At 44.8% G+C, this 13,430-nt stretch overlaps 1 protein-coding gene across 7 annotated transcripts in view; it reads left to right on the plus strand.

The window, feature by feature from the left end:
* DVL1 (dishevelled segment polarity protein 1) overlaps positions 1-13,430 on the plus strand; it is a 180,806-nt gene that overhangs the window by 149,700 nt on the left and 17,676 nt on the right. For 6 of the 7 annotated variants that reach the window (XM_065574790.1, XM_008167283.4, XM_008167284.4 and 3 more), the window contains 6 exons: positions 7,381-7,474; positions 8,589-8,658; positions 9,536-9,675; positions 10,090-10,166; positions 10,538-10,605; positions 11,159-11,308. In XM_065574790.1, the coding sequence (XP_065430862.1) occupies positions 7,381-7,474; positions 8,589-8,658; positions 9,536-9,675; positions 10,090-10,166; positions 10,538-10,605; positions 11,159-11,308 (599 nt within the window). The remainder of the gene's footprint in view (positions 1-7,380; positions 7,475-8,588; positions 8,659-9,535; positions 9,676-10,089; positions 10,167-10,537; positions 10,606-11,158; positions 11,309-13,430) is intronic. The other variant, XM_005292909.4, reaches the window with a different exon arrangement.

The following is a 13,430-nucleotide window of genomic DNA, read 5'->3' on the forward strand; positions in this document are numbered from 1 at the left end:
AAATCCCCCTTAATTTCACTCCATTTGACACATGTAAAGGGCGGGTTTTTCAAATGGGTAATGTGGTATGCAGAATGCCCATTTGCCCATGCATGTGCATGCTCGTTTGGGCTACCGGGTCATCTGTTGACAGTTTGGCCGATTTTGCTTTGACCTGAAAAATATGTGCTCGCAAGACACAGTCTGGATGAAAAACGCCCAGCCAAAGCTGATAATTTCACATGCAAATGGAAATTCCCCGTGCAAATGTGAGCCGTGGGGCATGGATCGCCAACGTGCGGAAATGCACGGACCAATCCTCAAGTATTTTACACACAAGAGTAAGCCCATCAGCCTTCCCTGTGCCTAAATGATGTGCCGAATCTGGCCCTTTGCCTTTAACCTGCATCCATTCTAAGCTTCCCTAAAACCTTTGGGGTTTCCAAGAGAGCCTTGCAGCTCATTTTGTTTCTTGTAAATAAATGAATTATTTCCATGGCAGCAAGATATGCAGTGGGGCAGGATTAGCACAGTCAGGGTGGCTACTGAAGCACAGCATGCTAGACCCAGCTAAATCCTGTCCTATATTTTAATAAAGAAAACTCTGCACCTGACCCAAGATGAGAGCGAAATTCTTAGAAGCTGCTGCCAAGGCCCTTTCCTTTCTAGGCGAGGGCAGAAGTTCTTGGCATACAAAGCAGCTGCCAGGCTAGCGCGTCAGGAAGAGCAGTGTAATGGAATGCGCCAAGGTATGTTGTTCTCTAACAAAGACGATGTTCACAAGCGGATGAGAGATTCCGCTGGTGGGGGGAGAATTTTCTTCACCGGCAAACGCAGCCCGATAGAAAACCAAACACGCTCCGGAGCTGCTGGGGATGGGGGCCTGGGGAAAGAGCTAAAGGGGGTGAGTTTGTTTAATGGCGTTGATAAACTCTAGTATTGGAGGCCGAGTTGAGAGTGGGGAGTGAGCGGGTGAGGGGGACAACACTGAGAGAAGAATCCAAATGTGAAGGATTTTATGGTGGTAACAACGAACTTTCTGTGGTACTTCTCTGTGAGTATTTGATTGATTTTTAACTTGGAGCGTTGCAGCCAGAGTTGGTTAATTTCCAATCCAGTGAAAGCCGTGATGGGTTTTAGTGAGGGGGAATTTATTTCAGTGAGTGGATCTCTCAAGGCAGTACAGTTCCCCAGTTCGACACCATCTTTTAGGTTTCTTTTCTTAACCAGAATCCTGTTACACCAAGATTCATGTATCATCTGTGCTTTATATGGTAGGAGACATCATTTTTTTCTTTTTTTTAAATAGTGCTGGCATATCTCTGTCTCAGGTTCTCTACAGACAGTAGTGATTTCACTCTCTTTTATGGTTCAGGGAGTTTCAGTCTTTGATCTTCTGATTCATTTTGGTGTTTTTCTTCTGGGAGGTGGGAAAAAGATACAAAAAACTTTGTTCTCTTTAAAAAATGCCTTTAAAGCAATGTGATATAATGGGGGTATAGTACACAAGTCATTAAACAGCGTAAACTTAGTGGCATTTGCAGGTAATGGGTGATACATTGAGTACAGAGCTGCTGGGGAGTAATCCATTCAATAAAGAGGTACTTTTCTAAAGTCTCTCTTCCTTCCCCTAAGACCGTAAATAGTTGGAAAACGAAAGGCTGTTAGGAAGTTAGGTTTTTGACAGTAGCCTATAATTATTATTAATAAGAACTCTTAGCTCTAATGTGGTCAAAATCGTGGCGAGAATTCCAACTGCACTGCCTTCAGATTTGCTGTAGTCTACTGCATGAAAGAACCAAATGAACGTTTTCTGAAGCGATTTTTGCAAATTACGTCTATCGTTACCATTCTCCTCCCCCCCCCACTCTTTCCCCCTCTTTGGAGAAACCAGATTGCATTGATTGTCCTCGTTTTATAACCTCTGTGTAGCATTTAGTAGCCTTTCAGTTTTGAGGAGAGCTAAAGGAGTTTTTGGCCAGTGGTTGCAGCAGGAGACTGAGAGTCAGGACTCCTGGGTTCTATTCCTGGCGTGGCACTGACACCTGGTGACCCTGGGCAAGTCACACTCTTTGTCCAATTGCAAAATGGCAGTAATCATTCCTACCCGCCTCCCAGGGATGTTGTAAGGATTAAGTAATTAATTCTCATAAAGCACTTGTGAAATACTGGGCGTGAAAAGTGCTACTGAAATGCAAATTAGTATGACTATGTAATTGTAATATATATTTTCTTTACTGATGAAACGTGGAGTAAGCAGCAGTTCTGTTGAGGATGCAGGTATGAAAAAGTTGGCAAGAAGAACTTAAGAGATGGCTAAAATGTTATGGCAATGTGCAAGAGAAAATTAGTTTGATTCCTTTGATTTTTCCCTAATTATTCTTTTTTTTAAAGAAATCGCAGCGACTGTGGAGCCTGATATTTACAAACATGCTTTCACATCATCTAGAAGTCTTGCCAAGATTAACTGCTTTCCTTGTACTTGCACCCAAGGTTATTAAGACAGCTTAAAACCTTGCCCAGCTTCCCACAAGAAGGGATCAAGAATTAATTGAATTAAACGTGTACACATTTGCAGCATTCTTCAGGATAAATTCCTCTTCTTTCATTTCTTTCGCATACATTTTGCAAGTACCATTTTAACATCCTTCATCTGTGATGGAAGGATGCCAGAAAGCAAGCCAAGGGAAGTATATCTTAAGGCTGAAGATGTGGTCCTGAATTCTGAAAGACAAAGAGTGAAAGAGCCAATTTGGATTGCACAAAAACTGTCCCAAATCATGGACCATATTTTAGATCCAAATATGAACTGAGATCTTTTGTGGGTCTGATTTCCCTGGCCCCCCAACCCCTGGTTTCTGATGCAGAGTAGAACTGGAAATACTGCAAACCAAAAGAACATGACTCCTCTTAGTCTGATACCAGCTGGAAACAAAAGTGCCAGAAATCTTTCTGTTCTGTGGGATATCCAGTTCCATTTTTACAGATCGACAGTGTTCAGCGTTTGGAGAGGTGCATATCCTAATGGAACCCAGATTCCCAAATGAGACTCACTTCTCCAGACTAGTATAATTTGATCCAGGATCACCGAGGTACATGGAGAGGGTAAAGGTGTATCCTTTTGAAGATGCTGAGAGTGCGGTTGACAGTGGAATCAGCCTGCAAGTGATGCTAAAATGTTCTGACTGCCATCACTCTCACACGTACACAAGTATCTTTCCCCAGTTTGCCTATTCTTTCTGTCTAATCCCTCTATCTAGGCTCATCCCTGTAGTCGTACTCTCATATAGTGTACATTGTCAGGGACCGGGACCGTCTTCTTTTTTGTCTAGAGAGTGCCTAGCTCAGTCGGGCCTGGGGCACTACCATAATGCAAATAAATAATAACCGAGTGCCCAGCTCCTCTGGCCTAGAGAGTAGGACACATGGGTAGTGGTGTTGGCCAGACCAGATACCACCTCTGCAGCACTTTAGAGCCAATTGGATGCTTTGAATGTCTGGAATTTCCTGAGGGTTACAAAACCATCTTCCTGAATCATTAAGAAGATTGTTTCCCTTTCCCTTCAGTTTGTGAGAATCAGTTTGTTACGCTTTTAATAACCACGCTCTGCTCTGACACGGTCTCCGTTGAGAAGGTATAATTTACCCTACCCCTTCAGAATTCCTTCGATATAATTATGAAAGGTAAGCAAGTCAGAAGGGGTAGGGTACATTATTCTTTAAGAAATCAGTAATAAAGGACGTATAAGATGGTGGTTGGTGGAAGAACCTCTAAGAAGATCTGACTGTTTGGACTGTTTGGATTGAATAATGACCCAGAGTTTGGATGCTAGTTCTCAGACCTCTTTGAACCTGTAGAACCTCTAAGTCTCATGGGAAACAGGCTTTCTCTCAAGATTTCTGCTACTTCTTCCTTCTGTTCTGTTCCCTTTCTTGTGGTATTTTTGCACCTCTACTTCTGTAACACTCGCAACATGTCTGATGCGACTTCCATCTAGTGGCTGGGTCATTAGAAAATAACAGCCTACTACTAGCCACCAGCTAAGCTTTAATGGTAGAAGTCTAGCTTGTGAGCCGGAAGACCCAAGTGCAAACCATGCTAATGACTCGTTACACTTCCAGCCCTGGCCAGAGCCCAGAATTGCAGAAGGAGCAGAGAGAATGGGAGGAAAAGTTAAGCGAACTACGGATTGGTGAGAATATTTTAGCCAAACTCTCTTGGCCATCCCTTGCATCAGACCAGTGTCTAAGATGTATCCATCTTGCTGGTATTTTAGCAATGAACTGTTACAAGTTACAATCAGGACATCTTTAATTGGTTTCAGTGCAATTAGGAACTGAGCTAATTTTACCCTTGTATATATCAAAGCTATCTTTGAAACACTGAGTCCCTGACTTGATGGGAGATTAAAACGTCACTTCTAAGTGCTCACAAAGTCAGAGAGCAGCTGCATTTTCCAGCCAGATTTACTGCAGACAAATATTTTTAGTCCAGCCTGCCAGAGAGAATCCGATTGAACCCCTGGTATAATTGCTCTTTGTGTTTCTAAGCAGCACCGTGTTGATGTGCCTCAGAGCAGGAGGGGAGGAATTGGCACAACCTGTCAGCATGGGCAACTCGGGAGGTTTGTTTACTGGAAGAGCCTGGTGATAATAAGAATATTGACAGGGAGAGTGTGTGCTGGAAGATGCTTCTGTGTCAGAAATGTTGGAGGCAACACTAGGTCACTGCCAAGACTACTTGAGGCAAAACTGGGCTAGGGGGTCTTGAAGGTGTCTTATGTTTCTGCCCACTGGTCCTGTGATTTCCTGTCCAGACAAAACATCCTCTGTCTGCGAGGCGAAGGAAGAACTCTCTGCTACTGGGAGAAGTCCCTCCCTAATCTGACATCTCAGGCGTGGCATGGCATGTGCATTTTGCCAACATCTCTCACCTAGAGCCTGCTGTTTACAATGGGAAACAGCAACCAGTGGCATTAACCCCTTGATTGGCGTGACACTGTGAAACCAAACAAAGGATATGGTGAGCTGCATGGGATGTGTCCTGCGATCTGTTTATCCATTGCAAACCAGAATCCCACTCCTTAGGAGTTGTCTAGAGTGGCGTTTCTCAATGACTGGCCTGTGGACTGGCGCCGGTCCCTGAGATCTCCCTGACACAGTCTAGGGAGGCAGCAAGCCAGTCTCTGGTATGAAAAAGGTTGAGAAACACTGGTCTAGAGCAGCACCTTCTAAACTACTGCATGCTTCAGTAGATCGTTACAGACGCTGAAAATCAACTACATGATGCATAGCTGCTGGGAATTATTTAAAGCAGTTATAATCAGAAAAAGATGACAATATAAAAATTGTCATGTGTTTTATTCTTTCTGTCTCATGGCCCAACCCAGCTGCATGAAAGTCAATAGAAAGATTAGTGCGTGCTTCACCATGAGTCATGCTGGACTTCACCCCTTCCCCAGGGCTCACAGCATGGAATGAAATCTCGGCACAGGGTTAATTTGCCCACTGAAGTCCTACTCTTATCAGCCTAAGTAAGGCACTCGCCTCTCACTTGGCAGCCTTCCCAGGAATCTTGCTGTTTGACTTGCGTCCAAGCAGGAAAGTTTCCCCAGAGTCTCTCTTCAAGTAGCAGGCAGGTTCATGGGACTCAAGCAAACTCACTTCGCTGGACTTCAAGCCCACCTGATTGTTGTGGGTTGGAGAATTCAGCTCAGTCTTGAACGCAGTTAGGTTCATGCTCTACTAAGGAAAGACTCTGGGAGGAAAGAGGAGAAGAATGAAAATCCAGTGAGGAAAAATAGTGGTGGCAAAATGGACATTATGTGAAATTGACCCCTATGCAGAGCAGCCAACAAGATGTAGGCACCCCGGAAGCCATTCTGTACCATATGTGGAGTGCTTAGGTAGGATTTAAGTGGTGTGTGGGCTTTGCCAGTAATGGAGGCATTTGAACTCACTAGTTGCTTTTGAAAATTTAGGCTGTTGCCGCTCTAAATGGAACTGCCCTGCTGGCTGGGGAAAGCATGTTGACGAGCTTTGAATTAATTTTGTGAACTCGGAGGATAAATCGAGAGGTTCACAAACCCTCCAGCTCCGCGAGGTTCCCGTCTCCAATATTCACTCCACAGCTCATACAGGAGTTGGATACTCCTGTCGTGTGGGGATTCTCATGACAACAGGCCCCTTCATGAGATTTCCAGGGTTTGTCCTCTCTTGTGGTATTCCAGCATTTTGAACGTGGCCAGAGCCTTGTAGATCAGAGCCAGGTAGACATGGAAAAACAGGTCCAGGGTCCCTCTTGCTCAGATATGTGAAGCAGGGACTTGTGTCAGCCCATTTGCTCTTGTAGCTGCTACGTTGTGCTGGTTAAAGATATAGCTTTTTGCCTTTGTCTCTCTCAACTATTTTTAGAGTAACAAATAGAGAGGAAGGATGTTCTTGTGGTTACCCACCAGACTGGGATTTGTGAGATCCAGGTTCTGTCCTTCGCTCTGCCACAGACTGCTTGTGTGACCTTGGCCAAGTTGCTTTATTTCTTCGGGTCTCACTTCCTCATCTGTAAAATGGGGATGATACAACTTCCCTACGTCACCGATCAGTTCTGAAGAAAAATGCACGAATGGATGTGACGCTCAGCGATTACAGTGCCTTCGAAAATCATAGAAACAAAAATAAATAAATGGCTGCGTGGCGATGGAACTTTCTCCATCCCATGGACTGAGGAGCCATCGGAACAAGCATAACTAGTTGAGAGAGTTATTCCCTTAGCTATGAGGCCCCCATTAAGTTCCGAGTCACATGGGATTCCAGTTGTGTGGAGGAATAGCAGCATGCTGATAAGGATCTTTCTTTCTCCCTCCAGGGCTCTCAAAATGTAGCATCACATGATTCTCCAGCGTTCTCTGTGCTGGAGCCTTTCAGAGCAGAGATTAAAATCATTGCTTGGCCTACAGCTGTCTTTATTGTGTGCATTTTTCTTCATTGGATAATGGGGTCAGGACCACCACAAAGTACTAGGCAATGCTGGGTATCTGTGACCTTGGGTGGTTAAATCAGAAAGATTTGTGTTTGCCAAGTCGGAGGCTGAATTCCCTCTTGCTCCCGGAGAGGAGGAAGGTAGTAAATTATTCTCATTAATCCATGTTGTAATTTAGCCTGTAACTTCCTTGTCACAGTTAATCTACTGCCCTGTGCATGCTGCTAGGCAGAGACCAAGATCTAACACACTGGGGTGAGTGGCAGTTCAAGGAGGGAGGAGGGTGCGTCGTGAGCCAGATGCTGGGGCCTACATTTCTTGCCCCCTCCTGGATCTTCGGGCATCGGCCGTTTGTGGCAGGGTAGAGAGTTGCCAATGGCCTCACTTTTATGCAGCTGAATTGTGCTTTGAATTCTCCCCAGGCTGAGTAGCTCCACAGAGCAAAGTACTTCGTCCCGGCTCATACGGAAGCATAAACGCAGGAGGAGAAAACAAAGGATGCGCCAGATTGACAGGGTAAGGTTGGGGTGAGTCATGCCGCATCCGGCGGGGAGGGTCATGTTTCTGATGAGCGCAGTGTGTGCTAGAAAGAGGTTATGGGACTGGTCAACAGCCTACTGAAGCTAGTGGAAAGATTCCTATCCACTCCTATGGGCTTTGGAACAGGTTCTCAACCTAGGAATCTTGAAGTATTATCCCAGCGTGTTGTTTTTCTTCAGACCTCTGCCTTTGATGCTGAGTGACCCTGCTTCTTGCCCCATCTTCTCACTGCCACGTGCTCCCAGGAGACAGCCTCAGTGAGGACACTGTCTTCAGTAAGGGGAAGGGCCAATGGCAGGGTTACTACAGTATCGGGTATTTAGCCTGCATCGTCCTCTCCTATTGACCTGAACGGGAGCGGAGGATGCTCAGCTTGTAGGAAAAACTCAGCAACTTGCAAGGATTGTGTCTCGCTCCATTCTGGGACAGTGCTGCAACAGCCGCACCAGAGTGACTCTGAGGATGTATTATAATTTCATCAGGCACTTGTTTGCCTCTCATAAAAAAATATATATCCCCGGGGGCTTGAAAGAAACAGAATATGTTAGCCCAGTTCTAGCAAAAAGAGCTTAACAGAAGAGCTATTCTCAAACATGTTTGCTGAACCTTGATAGTGTTTTGATTCAGCCGTGTGTGTCCCGTTTTCTGTTTGCCTTTCTGCAAACTTTACATGGGGTCATGTTTTATTTGCACGGATGGTTGGGAAGGAGCTTTGATCCATAGGAATACCAAGACTCGCATGCAAATGGGCATCTTTGCGACAGGAGTATTTTCTTTAGGTCTTCTGGTCCAAAACTGTACCACATGACTTAGCATGCACCGTTCAAATAGAGAATCCCTGGTATTGAGCATTGCTATGAGCCCCTTTCAAACAACCATTGGGTGAAATACATTTGTTGAAGAATTATGAATAAGGAATCAATTTCAAGATATCATGATGGGTTCCTAGGTGGTTCCCATGCAGAAGAAAGGTCCAAATCTGATCCGTTGGTTGCTCCAGTGAATTGCTCCCAGTTAGTTATTTTCATTGCTAGATTTTGAACCATTTGAAAGCTGGGATTCTGATGAAGCCTCCATTTTATTTTTCCAGTCATCCTCATTCAGCAGTATCACAGATTCAACCATGTCCCTGAATATCATCACTGTCACGCTCAATATGGGTAAGATGACGTAGCATCGTTGTTGATTTTTATTCTTAATTCTATTTGTCGAGTGCTGTAAATGTTCATCGTTTGCTATTAAGGTCAAGACTTAGCATGATACTATAGCTGAGCTACTTAAATTAGCGCCTGATCCAAAGTTCTTTAGAGATGAATGAAAAGATTCCCGTTGACTTCAAGGGGCATAAATGTTGACAGCTGTCCAGACTGCCAATTAAGCATGTGAGTCTCAATCCAGTTCAGAGTGGATGTGTGTCCATATAACATAACCCACACCATAACTGTCTCAGATTTTCGATCTTCATGGCAGATGCAGCAGGATAGGCCATGACTGTGGTCATTAGAGATGGAATTCTCCTCTTATTCCTAGAAGTGGGGTAAGGAGGAAGGTAGCTTGGTGTTGGAGGCTTACGTTGCTGCCACCCATGTTGTCCCCATGGTTTGGATAAATAGACACTTTCAGACTTGTCAGTCCAACTCCTCTCACCAGCCCTGAATTCCTGCTGCCCCAGTGATGTATGGAGAAACAAACACGACCTGATGCTGTTAAGTGTTTTATTTCTAGGCGCAGACAGGTCTTTTCAGTACAGTTCCTCTTGCTTATTTTCTTTAAAATGTGCAAATTTTCAACAAGTCGTATGAAAAAATAATCCAAGATCAACAACCTCTCCCTGCTTGGATGAATATGCCAGGTACATACAACCAGCTCAGCTTAGCCTCTTGGTCTGAATGTCTACAATGCTTCTGTTGATAATGTGGTGGTGGTGAGAAATCTGGAAGACACCTGTCTCTCTTAAGGCCATAGACTAATACTCTGCCAGCTTTCAGTGGCCTTTCATCACCTCGCTTGCTTTTTCTCCCCCCTCTACCTATCTAGAAAAGTATAATTTCCTGGGGATCAGCATCGTAGGACAGAGCAACGACCGAGGAGATGGTGGCATTTACATTGGCTCCATCATGAAAGGAGGAGCCGTGGCTGCAGACGGCCGAATTGAACCAGGAGACATGCTTCTACAGGTTGGTCCATGCCCCCAAAATTATGCCACTTGCTGAAATATTACTGGCTTCAGCTCGGCCTTTCCACCAGCTTCCCTCGTTCCAGAACCCGTGAGTGAAATTCAACCTTGTGCAAAGAAGTTTTAGCTTGCACAAGGTCTACCTACTACGTAAGTCTCCAAATCGTTGCCGTTTAACTTGAGCTCCCCCTGCTGGCTGGCTGACCAACTCTAGAGCAATGAAAAATCTCTTCAGTCTCTCCACCAAATGAAAACAAAGTTAAGACAAATTAAAGTTGGGGCCTCGCTCATAGTACTTGACAATGCCCTAATCATTGCTGTTGGCATGGGACAGGCTAACACTAGCCTAAGTAAAATGCCCTTTTCCCTTCAGTGACAACCTCTGACCATCATTGTCTTTTGTGACATGTTCCAGGTGAATGAGGTCAACTTTGAGAACATGAGCAATGATGACGCAGTGCGGGTTTTACGGGAAATAGTCTCCAAGCCTGGGTGAGTGTGTCACCAGATCCCTGTCTTCCCCCGTCTCCCGAAATATTGGTAGTGGGCAAAGCTCAAGAAGTTTCAGCAGTTCAATCTGGATAAGCACCGAGAGTATGGATGCTTATCCTGACTATCTGAACCACTTGGAATAGGTCAGCCTCTGGCTGTTAGTATACTAGCTAAAACCAACACCGACTGGTAGCTATCTTGCTGATTCATTCCCTATGGGGATCCTAGGGCAAAAGACTCCTCAAAATGTGATTGTTCTATCTGGCCATCCCTGGGGAGGAACAAATTAGTTCACCGTGAGAGAGTATCCTTCTCTCGGTTCTACAGGGAAAGAGAACTGCGTCATCCATATTTATTTTCTCTATTTTCAGACCCATCAGCCTAACGGTGGCCAAGTGCTGGGACCCCACACCTAGGAGTTATTTCACTATCCCTAGGGGTAAGTGAGCAGCCAGTTACTCAGTTGCAAGGTTTTCAAAATCCATGGCACAAAGACCTCAAGGGTCAAGGCATTTCCAGCCACCCTGTCATCGTAGAAAGTTCCCCCCCCCCCAACCCTTTGCAAACAGATCAGAATATCTAGTTCTAAGTTGGGAATGGCGGGGGGCGCAGGGATTCTTTCTTTCTTGACCTCAGTTAGCTTTGGGTCTGGGCTCTGGGTCGGGTTTCACAGTATAATATGAGAAGACTCCTGCTACAATCACAGGAAACTGATCATCTTGGATGTACCCCTCCAAATCTAACCCAACCGTCCCTGCTTAGTGCCCTGGACGAAGGCAAGTGTCACTGATAGGACACCCAAGGAGACAATTCCTTCTGGTCCTCCACACTAGTGATCATCTTAGCCCTGTGCACATGAATGACAATGACCCAAGATACTGACAGTGTCCAAATAATTGTCTCCTACCCCCACTCACCCTCCGTTGAATCCTGCTGAGGTGGATTCTGCCAGAAATCTGATTTGTTTCTTTCTTTTTTGTTTGCTGTTCCAGCTGAACCAGTGAGGCCAATTGACCCTGCAGCATGGATCTCTCATACCACAGCCATGACGGGAGCGTACCCCCGTTACGGTATGAGCCCCTCCATGAGCACCATCACATCTACCAGCTCCTCACTAACAAGCTCAATTCACGATTCGGAAAGTAAGTCGCACTGCGGCCAGCACAGGGCAGGTCTCTTCTGCTCAGGGCCGGCAGTGTAGAGCTGCACAAAAAGCAAAGCAAGACACAAACAAACACGACAACCGCAAGAAAACATTAAATTTTTTAATTTTAACGTGTGGGGAGCATAAAACTTTCCGAAGGTTAACACAGTGATACCACAGTGTAGGAGGAGCAAGGTTTTGCACTTAGATTTTGCACCATAAGTTAGAAGAGCTTCCCCCACGTCTTCCAATCAAATGGAAGGGCAGAGCTCCATCCTAATTTATCAGTCCCTTACAGAGCCAGAAGCCGTTTTCCCCAGGTGGATAACCTCGCAGATCAGGAACTGGGGCATTATGTTCGGAAACTTTTTTTATTTGCTTTCAAAACAGTCTTCACAGTGTTTTTAATACGGTTTAATTGGGTTACCATTTCTTTTTTGGAACTTTATTCAATTTAAAAAACCAAACAAATGAAAATCAAAACCTGGTGACTTTTGTCCTGCAAGAGGAAATGAAGGGTCAGATTCTCTCCTCCACTGGTCTGGTCTGGTGTGACAATTCCTAAGTTCTCCTGTCTGCCAAGTGAGAAAGTTATTGTGGTTTCTTATCTTGGAAATGTTAGAACTGAAGAAATAAGTCTGTCTTTGTTCTCCAGTGTGAGTGCAGGGCACAATGCAGCATTTGATTTAAAACACATGGCACTGAGGCAAGACAAATACATACAGCAGGTGGCTGTTCAGCTCCTCACCACTGAGGCCCCAATTTAGGACTTAAGCACCATGCTTAAGTATTTTCCTGGATGAACGAATGAAGAATAAAGAGACCGGAAACTAAACACATTCTGCGGGACTGGTTCATGACTTCTTCCCAAATGTTGCCATCTAGCATCCCACTTTGAGCTGCTGCTGCTAACTGGTCCTGTTGATGCTCACAGGGCAACCAATGCACTGAGCAACTTAGCTAAACGCACTGGACACACTTGCCTATTGCCCTGCGAACAGCAAAATTAAACAGCACTTTTGCCACAATCAGGATCAAATTCTTGTCTCGTTCTTACTCATAAAGTGGCAAAGCCTCGGTGTGTGTCCTGAAGCTTTTCTTCCCCACCCCCCACCCCCCCACCGATTCCTCTGCGGCAGGCAGGACAGCTGCTGTGCTTTGTTGGCTGGCATATTTTTTCAAAGGAAGAAGAAATAGAGAGGAGCAATGCAAACTGGATGCTTTTGGTGGCTATTCATAATAGCATGTCTCTATTTAGAAAATTTGGGCCAAGATTTTCAATGGTGACCAGCTATTTTGGGGTCTCCGTTTGAAATACCCTCAGCTTAACATCCAAAAACTGAAATACCTCAAATGACTAGTGACAGCGGAAAGGGTTGGCTTATCTGAGTAGGTTAAAAGAGCGGGTGAGAATCGATAGATCTAGCTGTATTGCTCACACACACCTCCTTTAATCTTTGTTGTGCACTGAAAATATTCTCGGCTGCGCAGGGTAATAAGAAAAAGAGATTGACTCTGTTAACTAACCATGACACTGCCAATTATAGTTCAGGTGTTATTTCCACTCCAAGACTTGTTTTGCAATGAAATAATCTAAACGAAAAAGAACAGGAGTACTTGTGGCACCTTAGAAACTAACAAATTTGTTAGTCTCTAAGGTGCCACAAGTACTCCTGTTCTTTTTGCGGATACAGACTAACACGGCTGCTACTCTGAAACTAATCTAAACTAGACGCTCTAAGGAACTTTACACTAAAAAGTGTTTATTTCTTTCCTACAGGGATTCATAGATTCATAGATTCTAGGACTGGGAGGGACCTCGAGAGGTCATCGAGTCCAGTCCCCTGCCCGCATGGCAGGACCAAATACTGTCTAGACCATCCCTGATAGACATTTATCTAACTTACTCTTAAATATCTCCAGAGATGGAGATTCCACAACCTCCCTAGGCAATTTATTCCAGTGTTTAACCACCCTGACAGTTAGGAACTTTTTCCTAATGTCCAACCTAGACCTCCCTTGCTGCAGTTTAAACCCATTGCTTCTGGTTCTATCCTTAGAGGCTAAGGTGAACAAGTTTTCTCCCTCCTCCTGTATGGAAAAACCCTTAATACAGAATG

Source organism: Chrysemys picta, chromosome 21 (genome assembly GCF_011386835.1).
Source record: "Chrysemys picta bellii isolate R12L10 chromosome 21, ASM1138683v2, whole genome shotgun sequence".
Lineage (NCBI taxonomy): Eukaryota > Metazoa > Chordata > Testudines > Emydidae > Chrysemys > Chrysemys picta.